The sequence below is a fragment of the Papilio machaon genome, chromosome 22 (genome assembly GCF_912999745.1).
Source record: "Papilio machaon chromosome 22, ilPapMach1.1, whole genome shotgun sequence".
NCBI lineage: Eukaryota > Metazoa > Arthropoda > Insecta > Lepidoptera > Papilionidae > Papilio > Papilio machaon.
In genome coordinates this window covers 4,757,842-4,773,642 of record NC_060007.1, presented here as the reverse complement: position 1 = coordinate 4,773,642, position 15,801 = coordinate 4,757,842, and the positions used below count along the sequence as shown (strand labels likewise).

General features: G+C 33.9%; 3 protein-coding genes and 2 non-coding genes across 5 annotated transcripts; 3 read left to right on the top strand and 2 right to left on the bottom strand.

Moving 5' to 3' along the window:
* The first annotated feature begins 16 nt into the window (after nt 1-16).
* On the top strand, nt 17-89 carry Trnar-ucu. Its single transcript has one exon. It is a non-coding gene; the product is annotated as a tRNA-Arg (tRNA).
* Nucleotides 90-944: 855 nt separating this feature from the next.
* LOC106720835 (vacuolar-sorting protein SNF8) lies at nt 945-4,380 on the top strand. Its single transcript, XM_045683468.1, has 4 exons — nt 945-1,311; nt 2,900-3,101; nt 3,366-3,512; nt 4,228-4,380. The coding sequence occupies exons 1-4, from the start codon at nt 1,044-1,046 to the stop codon at nt 4,358-4,360; spliced, it is 750 nt and encodes a 249-aa protein (XP_045539424.1). The 5' UTR covers nt 945-1,043; the 3' UTR covers nt 4,361-4,380.
* Nucleotides 2,522-2,594, bottom strand: Trnar-ucu. The gene has a single exon. It is a non-coding gene; the product is annotated as a tRNA-Arg (tRNA).
* A 996-nt stretch (nt 4,381-5,376) lies between the features above and the next one.
* LOC106720797 (kinesin-related protein 4-like) lies at nt 5,377-11,487 on the bottom strand. The gene is made up of 11 exons (XM_045683444.1): nt 11,437-11,487; nt 11,186-11,356; nt 10,543-10,650; nt 9,824-10,153; nt 9,524-9,602; nt 9,088-9,271; nt 8,636-8,759; nt 6,592-6,740; nt 6,213-6,311; nt 5,787-5,861; nt 5,377-5,543 (listed from the first exon to the last, which is right to left on the bottom strand). Exons 1-11 carry the CDS (start codon nt 11,485-11,487, stop codon nt 5,399-5,401), a joined length of 1,515 nt encoding a protein of 504 aa, XP_045539400.1. The 3' UTR covers nt 5,377-5,398.
* Nucleotides 11,488-11,997: 510 nt separating this feature from the next.
* Nucleotides 11,998-15,510, top strand: LOC106720798 (histone deacetylase 11). Its single transcript, XM_045683571.1, has 8 exons — nt 11,998-12,028; nt 12,120-12,243; nt 12,399-12,509; nt 12,820-12,911; nt 13,422-13,626; nt 14,280-14,446; nt 14,666-14,774; nt 15,176-15,510. The coding sequence occupies exons 1-8, from the start codon at nt 12,021-12,023 to the stop codon at nt 15,347-15,349; spliced, it is 990 nt and encodes a 329-aa protein (XP_045539527.1). The 5' UTR covers nt 11,998-12,020; the 3' UTR covers nt 15,350-15,510.
* Nucleotides 15,511-15,801: the final 291 nt, after the last annotated feature.

The window sequence follows — 15,801 nt, the reverse complement described above, 5'->3', positions numbered from 1 at the left end:
GAGAAGACCATCATCCGTCCCTGTGGCGCAGAGGATAGCGCGTTGGACTTCTAATCCAAAGGTCGTGGGTTCGATCCCCACCAGGGATGTTAAAAATAACAATATTTTTGTGTGTTGTTGATTTTGTCGATAAAATATAATCAAATTTTCTTCCAATAAACACGTAAAATTATTGTTTCCTTCTGATTTAATAGAATACTTTAAAATTTTTAGAATCAATTTACTTTATACAAAATGTGCATGCCGACGCTGGAAAGCGTAAACGCTGTAACCCCGAAAGTATGAACTTTACAGGAGAGCCAAAAAATGATAACTCGTGAGCTGATACGCCTACAAGCGTGCGGTATTTAGCAATATTGTGTAGTTTGTGCTAACCTATAATAAAATTATTATCGTTTGATAATGGTTGAAATTATTAACGTGTGAAAAACATATTCGCGATTTCAAGGGTTACAGCGTTTATGCTTTCCAGCGTCGATGTGTTGAGTCTTTTCTTTTTTTTTAATAAATGCTTTGCTGCGTTTTTCGCAGATGTATATTGAATAAGCGCCATCTACCGTGATACGAAACACAAGTACATATTTATTTATTTATAATATTTTTAGGAAAACAACTTAAATATTAGATTTGGTAATTAAAAAATTGATACTCCTGATTTCATAACTAATTATTCATCACCATGTGTATTTTTACCCCATCTAGTGGTGAGTAGTTGAATATTACTGTGATGTATTTTTTCTAGACCTTATGATTTATATTTTAGGAACATGTCTTACTAATATTATAAATCCGAATGTTTAGATGAATGGATGGATAGATGGATATTCGTTTGAAGGTATCTCTAAAACAGATCAACGAATCTTGATGAAATTTGGCATAGATGTAGAACATAGTCATAAAATAAAAAAAAGTAAGTTGCAATAGTGACATTGACATTGACATTTTGACTTGTTTACAATATCGCTTCGCAATTAATAGATTTGCAAATATCGAGAATTACTAAAAAACATTTACATTTTTGTGTAACTTATTATACTACCAAAATGAGGCGACGAGCAGGTGTTGGTGCCATACAAAAGCAGAAATTAGAACAAGAAAAGTACAGAGAAAAAGGTTCAGAAATACAAGAAAATCAGTTCCAACAGATGTCTAAACAGTTAGAAGTGTTTAGAGAGAACCTTGAAGATTTTGCCACAAAGCATAAAAATGAAATAAAAAAGAACGCTCAATTTAGAAGACAGTTTCAAGAAATGTGCGCTGCAATTGGTGTCGACCCTCTTGCTTCAGGCAAAGGGTTTTGGTCAGTTTTAGGTATGTCACAATTATTAACAGTCACAACTTGGATAGGTGAAAAACCTCTATAAACGAGAGAAATACTGTAGTCCCTTGGACTCTCATTTATCCAGGTTCAACTATAATCTACTACATATCTTTATCTCATTGGTGTATTTTCTTAAAAATATAATAAAAAGAAATAATTACTCCAAAATAATAATGATATGATATTGCTGTTACTGTTACATTGAAAGAAACACATGTTTGTGGTGTTCAGCAGGGATATATTGTCATGGTCACCATAAGAAACATTTAACCAATTTTGCATTTACCGCACATATCTGAGATCAAAATTTATGAATAAAACATGTTGTCATTCCTGTCATTATCTTTGATGAAACAGAGATAACAATGTGTTTTAAATGAAAGTTTTGGACGCAGAAACCCACAGTAAATAGATTTTACTGTATTAACTAAGTCAGTTTAAAAATATAAGACAAACATATAACATACTCTTAAAATTGGTAAAGCTATAAATGTAGATAATATTACACATCCTCTGTAAAAAATATAAATAAAACTGTTTATAAACTTCAGCAATAGCTATATCACTATAACTTAATTTTAAATGCTTGATCTTCTTCTTGAGGTGCGTCTCCGATTAGCGAAGGTTGGCGGTCAGTTCTCCATATTTTTGGTTATCCCTTGCGAGGTGAAACAGTTGTGTGGCACTCGCTTGATGCACAAAAGCTTGATGATATTATAAATAAATCTCAGCTGTGGAAAATTATTTTTTTTTCTTACTCTGATTAGGGATCAAGCAGATAAAGTTTCGATCTTACAAATTAATTTTTGATGTCCCTTTTAATTTTTACACTACTTTCCTTTTATTAAGACCTATTTTTACACACTCTATACAATCAAGGGAACTTATAAATATAGTAGTTATTGCAATTTTTATAGTGTTTTTTTCTGAAGACTATAAATTTAGGGTTGAAATTACTGTTTCTATAGTAATTGCTGCTGCATCAGTAAATGGTACATAATGTGAGTAAATATTGCATCAAAATAAATATGTCCACTGCTAATCTCGTAAAGAAAAGGTATGTTAAAATAAACTTAATAAAATAAGTGAACTTAACTGAATTAAAAATATGATTAAGCAAATTGTGTTAAATTTATAAATGTTAACTTTCGTTTTTAAAATTTATTTGGTAAAGTTGGAAATTTTAAAAAGTTCGTCCTGCATCCCTGGTGGGGATCGAACCCACGACCTTTGGATTAGAAGTCCAACGCGCTATCCTCTGCGCCACAGGGACATGTGTGAGTGTGTTGAAATTTTGAATCAAGGACTCTGTTATATGTAAAAATACAATTATACAAATGCAACAGCAAACTTAGATACGAAAATTACTTTACACGACATTGCGTAGTTGGGACTTAATAATATAAAAAAAACGCACCTCCCGATGTTCTGATGTAGTAAAAACCCTTATCTCTGAAGCATTAACCTCTCAAACGCCATATCTATGGCAGTCACAACCTTTCAAATAGGAATAATATAAAAAAAAGTTTTCACTAGGCATCCTCGCGTAGTGGAAAAGCAGTTTATTTCTTTTTTTAGGTATCGGCGATTTTTACTACGAATTAGGGGTACAGATAGTTGAAGTATGTTTGGCGACTAATTATAAGAATGGCGGCTTGATAACTTTAGACGAATTGAGGAGTAGATTGGTGGCGGCGCGCGGGAGGGCAAAGAAGCACCAGGATATCACCAATGAGGATCTATTGGCTGCTGTTAAGAAGTTGAGGATCTTCGGAAATGGGTGAGTGGTACTAGCAACTACTACTAGACGACTATATATATTACAATTTAACTGCGAAATTCATATTATAATATATTTTGCACTTGGAATTGAATGTAGTAACGTAATCAATATGTCTTCATCAAATAAACGACGACATAGTGCGGATGGAAGTCGTGGGATACGGAAGGCGGATGGCAACATACTGTGTGCATTGAGAAAAGCATATGTCCAGCAGTGGGCAGACAAAGGGATGATATTAACAAAGTTATTTTTTTTTCACAGTTTTACTGTAATTTCTATAGGCAAAGGCAAATGGCTCGTTCAATCAGTTCCTGGTGAATTGAACCTCGATCAGACATTGGTACTGCAGAAAGCGAGCACTTTGGGCACAGCCTGGATATCTTCTAGTATACTTACTGGAGATTTAGGGTAAGGATACTTACGCGACTTTCCTTCATTTGAATTATTACTAACCGAATTATTTAAGAACTCAGAAAAGACCAAGTAATCTTGTTTATTGAACTTTCGATGGCTATAACCGGCGGTTATTTTTGACATATTCATTCAACAAGTTCAGTGCCAGCAATGTGCCTTGTGATTTCGCATTAGTATGTAAAAATCTAGTGACACTGAATGTGTTAATTCCATTGATTTTTAATTTTTTATATCACAAGGTGGCAAATGCTCATGCGGCCACCTGAATTTGCCGAAATAGCGAGGCGCTGCCCATAGACATCCGCAATTTGCAGATGAGTTGCTTACCTTTAATCGACGTAGAAGGGGACACACAGAAAGAGAATATTTCCTCTTCTTATGCATCCCCTCTTCCGTCATATCCACTTCCCCATCCCTTTCTTTCCTTACAAGAAAAAGGTGGGACTAAAATCCGCAACTCAAACTCATCAGACTACGCGGAATTGCTTCCACTTGACGCCTGTCTTCTCTGTGGTCCCATTTGTGCAACAAATGTTGTTGCTGGCGTCTACCACTTTTAAAACTGTTCAGCTGCAAACCTGATCTTCATTCTGATATTTTTCCACTCGTGACACTTGTATTACATAGCCATTCCTTTAATTCTAGACAAAATATATACTACGAATGTGTCACATCAGTGGAATTCATCAGTAATATTGTCATGTTTTAGATGGAACGAAACCCGTGCACAAAATGCTCTCAATCATATGGTCAAGGAAGGTCTGGCCTGGATTGATACTCAAGATACAACTGAAACTTTATATTGGTTCCCCAGTATGTTTGCAGAATGCGTCTCTGCGTAAATATCTAATAAATAATATGTGCAGTGTTTATATATTAAATAAAGATTATTTTTAATTAAACATGTTGTTTTTTAATATATTTACCGTAAATTTATAACGTGACATTTTTAATAAATTAATTAAGAACGGCTTAACTCACGTGTGATCGTTTGGTGACGGCACCGACTAGTTTGGGATCCCCGAGGGTCCCAAACTAGTCGGTTCCGTCACTGGACGATCACACGTTAGCCGTTGAGCCGTAAACCGTACTTAATTAATTTATTATTATATCTCACGAAAGTTTAAACAACTTAAGTGTCATTTGTATATGAACAGAATTGCTATCACTGTTCTTTTTTTAAGTAAAACTAGCTTTTACCCGCGACTCCGTCCGCGCGGAATAATAAATAGAAAACGGGGTAAAAATGATCCTATGTCCGTTTCCTGGTTCTAAGCTACCTGCCCATAAATTTTCAGTCAAATCGATTCAGCCGTTCTTGAGTTATAAATAGTGTAACTAACACGACTTTCTTTTATATATATAAGATGATAAGGATGGAAATATTGTTGTTAAACATGTGATACGACATTGGAAAGCTATCATTAGAATTTATTCCCGCTCCAGTAAAATCTTTCACATATAAAATGTTTATAATAGTATATTAAAAATTAAACTAAACAAATAAATATTAACTTAAAGAATATTATTGCACTTTGTATTCCCAAATTGAATTGAAAATTTCATACGATGTTAAAATATTCCAAGATCATCCAAAACGTAATTATTTATGTATGGATAAGCAAATACGACGAGATAAAGCTCTATATTCTCGATTTCATTATTTCCGAAAAAAAAAACCGCCACAATTTTCAGTTTTCGCAACTTAGTTACGGTATAGTTACTTAATTAGATCGATTAATTACCACTTAATAACTCTGTGAATGACAACTGTCCAATCGACCGCAATTATCGTCATCTACATTAGGAAATAGAACTTTAAGAACATTACGCCTATTGTTTGACCTGTTAGTGGAAAAAGGTCTTAAATTTACAAACGTTTAACTGCTGGAACTTTCTTCATCGCGCCGAGGTGACCTGATCAAAGGTAAGTTTAACTTTGACCTCAAATCGTTGTTTTCTTTGAATAATGCTTCTAAATTCTTTTTTAACTTAGATGTCATGTCAATATAGGATTCTTTCCATCTGAAAATTTGAGATGTATCAGTAGCAATGTTTGTTAAAAGCCTTGACTGGATATAAGGTTAAAAGCCTTGCCAGATTATAATGTTAAAAGCCTTGCCAGATGGTAAGGTTAAAAGCCTTGCCAGATTGTAAGGTTAAAGGCCTTGCCTAGGTGTGCTATTTTTATGGAAACTTTTTAATTCATAATTAATTATAAATAAATATTTTCATTATCTTTTACGTAATGTATTTAATTTTACTTACTTTCTGTTTAACTCCATTTGACTTTCTAAATGTTTGTTAAGTTCTGTTAATTCTTCCTGTTTGGTTGATATCATTCTGAAATATTGTTGGGTTTTTATCATATTGTACGGACTATGCTTTTCCTGACAAACACAGTAGCGGTGTTATGGTAGGGCCAGTTGGGGCGAACCGGCCAGGGCGCACGACATAAAGGGCCGCCGCAGGTGCTAGAGTTGGATATAAAGGGACATCTGCATTGCCCCCTAAGATACCCTATCTTTAGAAGGTTTTCCAAAAAAAAAAAAAAAATGGGCGCCCCAAAAATCTCGCCCGGAACTTCGGGTGTCGGAATTGCTAAAACCGGCCCTGTATAAATATATTGTAAGCTTTTTTTTTTTTTTTAAAGAAAAAGGTGTTTCTTCAATGGAAGTACGCGGTTATACATACTTATGATTTAGTTCCGTTCTTGAAGACAACATTGTCTGCAATCGAGTTATCATTGTGTGTGTCTCGTTCAGAGATTTCTGCAGATGATCCACTTGAAGTCTAGAAATTTTAAAAGTTTCTTCCTTTATAGTACAAAATATACAAGACATTAAAATAAAACTCGTAAAATTAAATAATTCTACGATAAATAAACACATTAACCAGCCAGTTTTGTTTTATAGTGCAGTAGTTCCCAAACTTAGTTTGGTGCACATAAAAATCTGGGAATTTGGGACATAGCTGTTAGCCAGATTATGTTATTTTTTAATGGATGACTCATATGTATGAAACTCTGGGTTAGTCTAATTTGTATGACTTTTGTATGTAATGTGTGACTTACTTGAGTTCATCGCATTGAGTTTTAAGTAGGTTTTCCTCCCAGTCCCTACGCTTGGTCTCTCTGCTGTGTATATCCTGTATTCGTTGTATATCTATAGCTAGACATTGCTTCTCGCACACTAATTGTATATTACGACGTTCCGATGCCACCTAATAACAATGTTAACAGTAGGCTTACACTGGCGAAAATAACTATAAAAAGGTATCCTTATCTCTGTTTTTTGACGTCAAAATGTCTTAATTCAAGTGTTTCTGCAAGGATATATACATATACTAGCTTTTACCCGCGACTCCGTCCGCGCGGAATAAAAAATAGAAAACGGGGTAAAAATGTCCGTTTCCTGGTTCTAAGATATCTGCCCACCAATTTTCAGTCAAATCGATTCAGCCGTTCTTGAGTTATAAATAGTGTAACTAACACGACTTTCTTTATATTAGGTCCTTACATATGAAATTGGCGTTTTGTATGGGAGGAACAAAAAGTCGAATATTTTTTAATATAATATATTTAATTAATCAAAGTATGAACCATTATTTTCTATGCACTTTTGCCATCTCATAGGTAGTTCATTGATCCCTTTACTAAAAAAACCAGTCGGACGGGAATCAATAAAATCTTTGAAGGCGATTTGGACTGCCCTATCGGAGTTGAATTTTTTCCCTTGCAAGAAGTTATCCAAATTTCGAAAAAAATGGTAATCTGTTGAAGCAAGGTCCGGGGAGTACGGAGGATGTCTTAGACTTTCCAATTGAAGCTCTTCTAATTTAGTAGCCGTCTGTTGCGCAGTGTGTGGTCTAGCGTTGTCGTGAAGCAGCAGTGGCGTGGAGCGATTGACCAGCCTAGGTTGTTTAGCCGCTAGCTTTTCCATCATGGTTTGCAATTGCTGACAATAGACATCAGCCGTAATAGTCTGGCCAGATTTGAGAAAACTGTAATGAACAATACCGGCACTAGTCCACCAAACGCTTACAAGTAACTTTTTTGGGGTTAATTTTCGCTTGGGGCAGAATTTGGCTGGCTGGCCAGGATCCAACCATTACGCTGAGCGCTTCCGATTATCGTAAAGAACCCATTTTTCATCACAGGTAATGATTCGGTTTAAAATACCTTCATTATTGTGCCGGTTTAGTAATGTAACGCAACAGTCGACGCGCGTTTGCCGGTTTGCTTCAGTCAATTCGTGAGGTACCCACCTTTCAAGCTTTTTAATCTTCCCAATTTGCTTCAAGTGAACTAAAACAGTTTTATCACTAACATCGCAGCCTGCAGCTAACTCGGACGTGGTTTGCGATGGATCCGCTTCCACAATAGCCTTCAACTCTTCATTATCAACTTGAGTCTCAGGCCGTCCACGGGGCTTGTTCTGCAGATCGAAATTTCCAGAACGAAAACGTTGGAACCAAAAACGAACTGTGTTTTCTTTTGCAACACGACCGCCATACACATCATTCACCCTTCGAGTCGTTTCCGCAGCACTAGTGCCACGGCGGAACTCGTACTCGTAAATAATGCGATATTTTAAGTTTTCCATTTTGTAAAATGAGTGACGCAAACAGAAAAAAACAGAAGAAAAAAAACAAATGAATGACGGTCATCGAACCACAAATACATGAGTCTATAGCTGTACAAATTTGAATTTGGAATTCCTTACCAAAGAGGAGAAATTCGTGATTAAAGTGGCCAGTACGAAAAACGCCAATTTCATATGTAAGGACCTAATATATATATAGATATAGATGTACATGACAATAAGATATCAAATCTACAGAGTTAATAAAATTGGAATGTATGTATGTAATATAAAAAAAAATTGTATACGTGGTAGAAGGCTTTTCATATAACGAAAAACCAATCTATAAAATGTTGTTTGTCTGTCCGCAAATCATGTTTGTTCTACTAGGAACGTCCAAAACGGCTTGACCGATTTTGAGGGGACTTTCACTGGAACATAGCTGATGAGTGGGGGCATATACACTACTTTTTTTTTATTTTTGTGCTGACGTATCCACAAGCGAATGCTATTATAACATAAATATGAACTTACCAATTCCTGGAACATAGCTTCAAGTCTCTGCTCAGCCAAAGCGAGCTTCGGGTCTATTGACTTCAAGTTATCCTTTTCCTGTTTTATGTATATTTCATTTGCTTCCTGTAAAATTTTATTGTCCCTAAAACAAACACTGATTGGTAAAGATTTTGGCCTCATTTAAAATATAAAACGAATTTAAGAGCGAGGGTAATAGCACTAGACTAGGGCCCTGGGCCTTGTAATAGCGGGAAGTGGTGCCCAAACACAAGGAAATATATTACAAAAGAGGTCCTGCAATTCTTGCGACATGTAACAAAATTACAATGTAACAAAATAAGTCTATTTTTCACACTCGGAGACGCTAAGTATGAATAAAGTATCATATTCAAGCCCTTAAGGGCTCTCATACTAAATCGAAAATAAGGACCTTTCTTAGTGACAGTTAAAGTATTAATGAACGGTTTTACCTTAGAGTTTTATTTAGAATCATTCCTTTTTCAACTAACTCAGCGTCCAGACTTCTTATATGTTCCAACATGTCCGACACTTTCTCGTTACATTTATCTTTGATTTCATCCAGTTCTGCTCTCAGATTGTTTTCCGTTTCTTGCTTCACTTTTGAAATGTTTTGTCGGAGATCATTTATAACTCCTAAAGAAATTAACAATATTAATTATAATGTATTTCTCGCGTATGTGGTTGTATGTAGTTTTGTTTGTACGTCATAATTATTGCGATATTTGTTGCCTAAACGATTGAACCGACTTTTACGAGTAGCGTTAGATTCGTATTTCTTTCACGGTTTAGTTTCACATTCAGTTGTATTTTTTTGAATTAACTAATCAGTCTATTGCATATATAATTTGTCTGTAAATAAATCGTTCTGTAAATAAATTTACAAACCGGTTAGTTCTGCAATTTTCCGGTAAGCTTCGTTCTTCTGAGCTGACACTACATCGAATAGTTGCAGGGCTTCCGCTACCTAAAAATATTACCCTATCAATATTCTATCCATTTCTAGAATTATCTTCAGCTTTAGCTAAATTATAAAGCACAGATAATATACGAAAATGATTTTTCTTTTGCTATATTTAAATATATTTTTAAAATCCAATTACAAGCTAGGTTTAAATGTTAGTTAATTGAACTAGAAAAATTAACTGGTTACGTCTTGTTTAATTAAACTAAAATCTTTCAATTGACCTTAGATTTCGCTTCAACTTCTCTTTTCACTCTATCTACACTCTCTTTCTGACAGACAATCAACTGCTGCCTTAAATCTTCATTTGCTTTTTTTTCCGCTGCCAAATTAATTTTACACTCTTCTAGATTTTTCTCGGCTACATTTATTTTAATTTCTAAATCTTTGCCTCTTTCTTTATAACTTTGTATATCTCTTTGGGAATTTTTCATATCATTTTGCACTGCGTCGTATTCACGTTTTAACTTTTCATATTTCGTTTCCAATTCAACGTAATCGTTCAGAGATGTTTCGAGTTTAAGCTCCAAATTTCTTCTGTCTTCCATTTCGTTCTGTAGAATTGTGTTATTGTGTCGATTTCCATTACCGAAACACAGGTATAAAAGCATCCTATGTATTAGCTTAATATACAATAGAAACTCAGTGTATTTATTAAAGTTGTGGTTACATATATCTTTATTATAAACTAAACACTGTTGGTGGCTCAGAGGTTAAGCATTTGACTTATAATCTGCAGGTCCTGAGTTCGAATCCATGTACCAATGTGATTTTCGATTTATATATGTATATAACATCGTTATGTAACCTGCACATATCTGCGAAGAAATTCAAAGATATGTGTGAAGACAACGAACTCTAACTGGTTCAGTCACCCACTCGAGACCCTACCTTATGGTAGGCTCCGAGTCCCTCAGTGGTCTTAAGTCAATAAAATACTTACACCTTTATATTTTCTACTGTCGTAAATTTGATAAGTTTTCAATTCCTTATCTAGTGCGTCGATTGTTTTCTGCGAAGTTTGCCATAGGACATGTAAGGAATCTCTTTCCTGTATAAATGTAAAATAAAGAAAAAAAACTTAGTGGCAGAATTACGTAACGCGATAGCCCGCATTAGGTGTCATTTAATGTAAGTAAAAACAAAGAAAGAGAGATAAGCGCATATTCAATTCAAGGACTCTATAGTAAGTTATTACCATGACCTCGTTCATTTAAACATAACCCTAAGTAGTAGAGCAAAGAGAAAATAAACATGTTATTTCGTCTGTTTTAAAGATTTTGATTATACCCGTAGCGCTAGTCTTTAAAGAGATTCCAGAGATACGCTGAATGGTTTTTAAACATTTGCTAAATAAGAGTAAATAGTCTAAGAAGTCTTTAATTCCTAGGAAGGTAACAAATATTTTCAAAATTTTGTTACTTGTTAGCAATGCAGTTTTTGAATCATTTAAAGACACAAAAGTTATGATTTATGAAAGTGTCAAATTTCAGCAAGATCCGTTCAGCCGTTCTGGAGATACTTTCAAACAAAAATCCATCCATCCAAACATTCGCATTTATAATATTAGTAAGAAGTATGATTACCTTTGTAAGTAAAGTAACTTGTTTCTTCAAGTCTTCGAATTCTTTGTCATGATTATTCTCTTGCTGAGTATTCTGAAGTTTTTCATTCAACAATATCGCTACTTGCTGGGAAAGTTTTTGATTATCCGCAATTAACGTTTTTATTTCCTGTTCTACTATAGCTTGATTTTGCTAAAAATTAAAAGCACCCTCGTATAACTAATAAGACAGACATTTTTGTAACTTAAATATATTGTACGAGAATTTATTACCCTGTAAAACTCGACTTCAGATTCCAAATCTTGAAAGTTATTATTATCCATTATGAATTTTATTCATACAACTAATTTCCTCTTAGTGAAAATATTTATTCACTATAAATGTTATTATATTATTTTTAAATTACACGAGATGATTAACTAATACATAATTATTTACACCACGTTTTAACTTTGTTTACATTTCCCGCGAAGAAATGTCAATTTTGGTTGCTATGCAACTATATAGTGAAATATTTGAAAATTTTTCGTATGATAGAAGTCATAATCAAATAAGTTATATAAACGTATGAAACTTTAAGATAAGGGCTTCAGTATTTCCCCTTAAAAATAAACATAAATTTTAACCCTTTCCGTAGGCTCAAATTAGCACATGGAAACCAAAGAAAAAAACTTAGGCTGTATTTTTTAACGAATGCAATATTGTCAGAAACGGTGTAAAAGTGTCAAATGTCAAAGTCAAGTAAAATTCAAAATTGTACAATATTCGCAAACATTCCCAAATGTAAAAACAATCCATAAAAAGAATATAGTAACAATTTAAAATAATGATAAGTAATAAATAACTAATCTTCACCATGACACAGTAAGTTTTATTTTTAATTAAAGAAATATCGCTGTTTAGCAACACAATTTTAAGGCAAATGCAAGAAGAACCGGTGTCTTTCTTGTTTTAGCCTTTACTTCGATATTAGAGATGATCAGTGGCCTCTTGTCTACGATGAAAAATATAATGTTTCTGTTTTGGGCCTGGAAAAATTACATATATTCGATGCTAAAAAATGGGGTAACATCATACAGGTTTGTTTCTTTTAACAGCAGCGCGAAATAAACTGTAATTTTAAACTTTATTACTTGTACATTCGTGTACTAGCAAAAAGTTCGATTTTTCGTAAGTAAACAATACTATTAATTGACTTTTTAATGATAGATAAAAGACATTGATTATATTACAGCATTTATTGCGTGCTAAACTAATAACAAAAGATTGTTTGGTACATCCCAATGAAGCCAAGAAAGAAGATCTACTAGTTGTTCACACCAAGAAATATCTCCAATCCCTAAAGGTAGATATAAGTAATTGAAATGTTATTATATTATATTTTTTAAAGGAATATAATGAGAAGGGGAAGTGGACTTTATGAGGCAGGGTATGTGGAAAGGTGAGATATCCTCTTTGCACCCCTGCTCTGTCCATTAAAGGGAGGCATACTATTTGCAACCAAATAATTACTTGCAGATTTCTATAAGCACTTTTTTATTTCAGTCATTGTCAAGTGACCAATTGCCCAATTCGGTGTCTTGTGTTCAGCAACTCTGTGTCCTTGAGGTGAGTCCAGAGATCATGACTAATTGTGCTATTGTTGAATTTTTCAGTGGAGTCCCAGAGTGGCTGTGATTGCAGAGGTTCCAGCGGTGGCCTGCTTGCCTAATATTCTTGTACAATATGCATACTTGAAACCAATGAGGTAACATTTGAATATAAATAAATTTTTATTTTTAATCTTTCTAAAGAGAGTGGCAGTGGCTCAGGGGTTAAGCACTTGACTTGCAATCTGCATGTCCTGGGTTTGAATCCCGCCATGTACTAACATGTTTTTCGAATTTGGATTTATATATGTACATTTATCCGACGTTCTTACGGTGAAGGAAAACATTGTGATGCTGCACATATCTGAGAAGAAATTCAAAGATATGTGTAAAATCAACCAACCCGCACTTGGCCAGCGTGGCTGACTATCGCCTATTCACTCTTAAGTTTGGGTAAGCTCCAAGCCCTTCTGTGGGGATGTATAGTGAGCTGATGATGATGAATCTTTCTAAATACAGTATAAGGATGATGAGTGTTCGTAAAATATAACAAAAACATATGATGCCAATTAGATTATATCTAGAAATAAATGTAGGTTTTCATTGTACAAAACTTGTATTATAACATAATACACAATTAATCAAGTATCCATACCATTTTCAAACAGGTTGCAAACCGGTGGTTCGGTGTTAGCGGGCAAGTTAGCGTTAGAACGTGGCTGGGCAATCAATGTAGGTGGTGGGTTCCATCACTGCAGCTCAGATAAGGGTGGTGGCTTTTGTCCCTATGCTGATATAACACTACTGGTCCGCTTTCTTGTTGACAATGAGATGATACAGAACGCAATGATTGTGGATTTAGATGCACATCAGGTATTATATAATTGAGTTTTCGTTACTAATACATTGATCATCATTCTAATCTCTGCTCTCCGTGAAAAAAAAAAATTATGTCTTATGGTGAAGGAAAACATTGTGATGAAAACTGCATATATCTAAGAAGAAATTCAAATATATATGTGAAGTCAATCCATACTAGGTCAGTGTGGTTAACTATGTCCTAGTCACCCCTAACTTAGGGTAGGCTCTGGGCTTCTCAGTGGGGATATATAGTAGGCTGATAATGATGTTTTGTATAAGTTTTTTAGAAGTGAAAGTTCAAGAAAATAATTGTTTACTTTTAATAATAAATATGTAGCCTTTAACTACAATGTATGTGTTTTGTGGATGACTACAAAGGTACAGAAAAAGTCAAAGAAAGTATGGATTGTTTGAAAGAGGATATGCGAGGGAGTATTTACAGATATTCCGGCTAAAAGATATATGGAGAGGCAAAGCCTGCCCCTTCTCCCTCCAGTTGTATTGTGCCAATACTCTGTAGGGAGAAGAGGCAGGCTTCTTACTTTGACTTGTAAGACTTTTCTCTGTAGTTTGACTTCTTATCTTTTTCGAATTCTGAGACATTTATAACTAATTTTTTTCTACAAATTTTTTCAACAGTGAATCCAGCCATTTTTTTTTCACAGGGCAATGGTTACCAGAGAGATTTCCTCGGTGTACCCGAGGTATATATAATGGATATGTACAACAAACATATATATCCCAAAGATAAGGAAGCAAAGCGAGCCATACGCAGGAAAGTGGAACTCGACCATCTTGTTGAAGACACAGAATATTTACTCAAGTTGCATAAGTGAGTTTCAACATTACTTCTTAAGGTAGATAGATAAATAATTAAAAAAATAGCCTAAAAATTGAGCGAATTTATTTTTTAACTCTCACTATCTTATATGTATAATTAAAAGCAAGCAACCAATTTTTTTATTAAATTCCGCATGAACGAAATTATTTTTATTTTTTTGTATTTGTGATTTTGGATAACCTATAAAATCTATTTTTTTTCATTTGGCAGACATTTAAAAGCTGCACTTGATGATTTTAAGCCCGATATCTTGGTGTACAATGCCGGCACAGATATCTTGGATTCAGATCCACTCGGACATCTTAGTATTACTGAGGAGGTGAATATGATTTAAAATGCCTATCACATATACCATCCGGACATACCGTCCGGGAAAAGATCAAAAGTTCAAAAGTGTGTGTTCATTGACAATTGGTATTGCCATGTGTAAAATTAAAATTTCTATGTCAATAAACTGCAATAATTCTGTGATTAAATCATAAGCTACTAGCTTTTACCCGCGACTCCGTCCGCGCGGAATAAAAAATTGAAAACAGGGTAAAAATTATCCTATGTCCTATTCCTGGTTCTAAGCTACCTGCCCACCAATTTTCAGTCAAATCGATTCAGCCATTCTTGAGTTATAAATAGTGTAACTAACACGACTTTCTTTTATATATATAGATGTTGAATATTTTAATATATTTTACAATATTATATTTATTTGTATATACTTTCCAGGGAATCATTCAAAGGGACCAGTTTGTTTTCGAACAATGTAAGAAGCACAAGATTCCTATAGTGATGTTGACAAGTGGAGGATATTTAAGAAAAACTGCAAAAATTATCGCAGATTCCATTATCAATTTAGAGAGTAAAGGTCTGATTGGTAGTAAAGTGACTTTAGATGAATGAAATGGCAACACTTTATAGTTAATTCTTTCACTATAAGTGGTTTTTTTTTTGATATAGCAATACTGCAGTGATATAGTTTTGATCTCATGGTGCCAAAATTATTGCAAATAGAATTTGCGATTGTTTTTATTTATTCTAGTCGTTTCATATTTATAGTTTGTTTAAATCTATGCTCATGTTTTATTTAATAAATGAATTTTATTTTCTTTTGTATCGTGTTTTAATTTATAATCTTACGGTTCCTTAAATTTAAAAATTATTTGTACTATAAGTTTGCAATTTCTGAACGAAGAAAAGATTGATCAATAATTGTTTTTTTTTAGAATAAACTAAATAAAAAAAGAGTCATTTGACTGCAAATAACGAGATATTTAATTAAATTTTAAGACACAAAAAGCCAATCATAATCAAAATAGCATAAAAAAATTGACTCATGAATTTTGACATTTGAC

Coding starts and splice junctions, on each gene's coding strand:
- LOC106720835 (XM_045683468.1), top strand. CDS start 1,044: ATGAGGCGACGAGCAGGTGTTGGTGCCATACAAAAGCAGAAATTAGAA. Junction 1,312..2,899: donor AGGGTTTTGGTCAGTTTTAG/GTATGTCACAAT, acceptor TTCTTTTTTTAG/GTATCGGCGATTTTTACTAC. Junction 3,513..4,227: donor ATACTTACTGGAGATTTAGG/GTAAGGATACTT, acceptor GTCATGTTTTAG/ATGGAACGAAACCCGTGCAC.
- LOC106720797 (XM_045683444.1), bottom strand. CDS start 11,487: ATGGATAATAATAACTTTCAAGATTTGGAATCTGAAGTCGAGTTTTAC. Junction 10,651..11,185: donor AAGTTACTTTACTTACAAAG/GTAATCATACTT, acceptor ACATTTATACAG/GAAAGAGATTCCTTACATGT. Junction 5,544..5,786: donor CAAATGGAGTTAAACAGAAA/GTAAGTAAAATT, acceptor TCAAATTTTCAG/ATGGAAAGAATCCTATATTG.
- LOC106720798 (XM_045683571.1), top strand. Junction 14,447..14,665: donor TATTTACTCAAGTTGCATAA/GTGAGTTTCAAC, acceptor TTCATTTGGCAG/ACATTTAAAAGCTGCACTTG. Junction 14,775..15,175: donor ATCTTAGTATTACTGAGGAG/GTGAATATGATT, acceptor TATACTTTCCAG/GGAATCATTCAAAGGGACCA.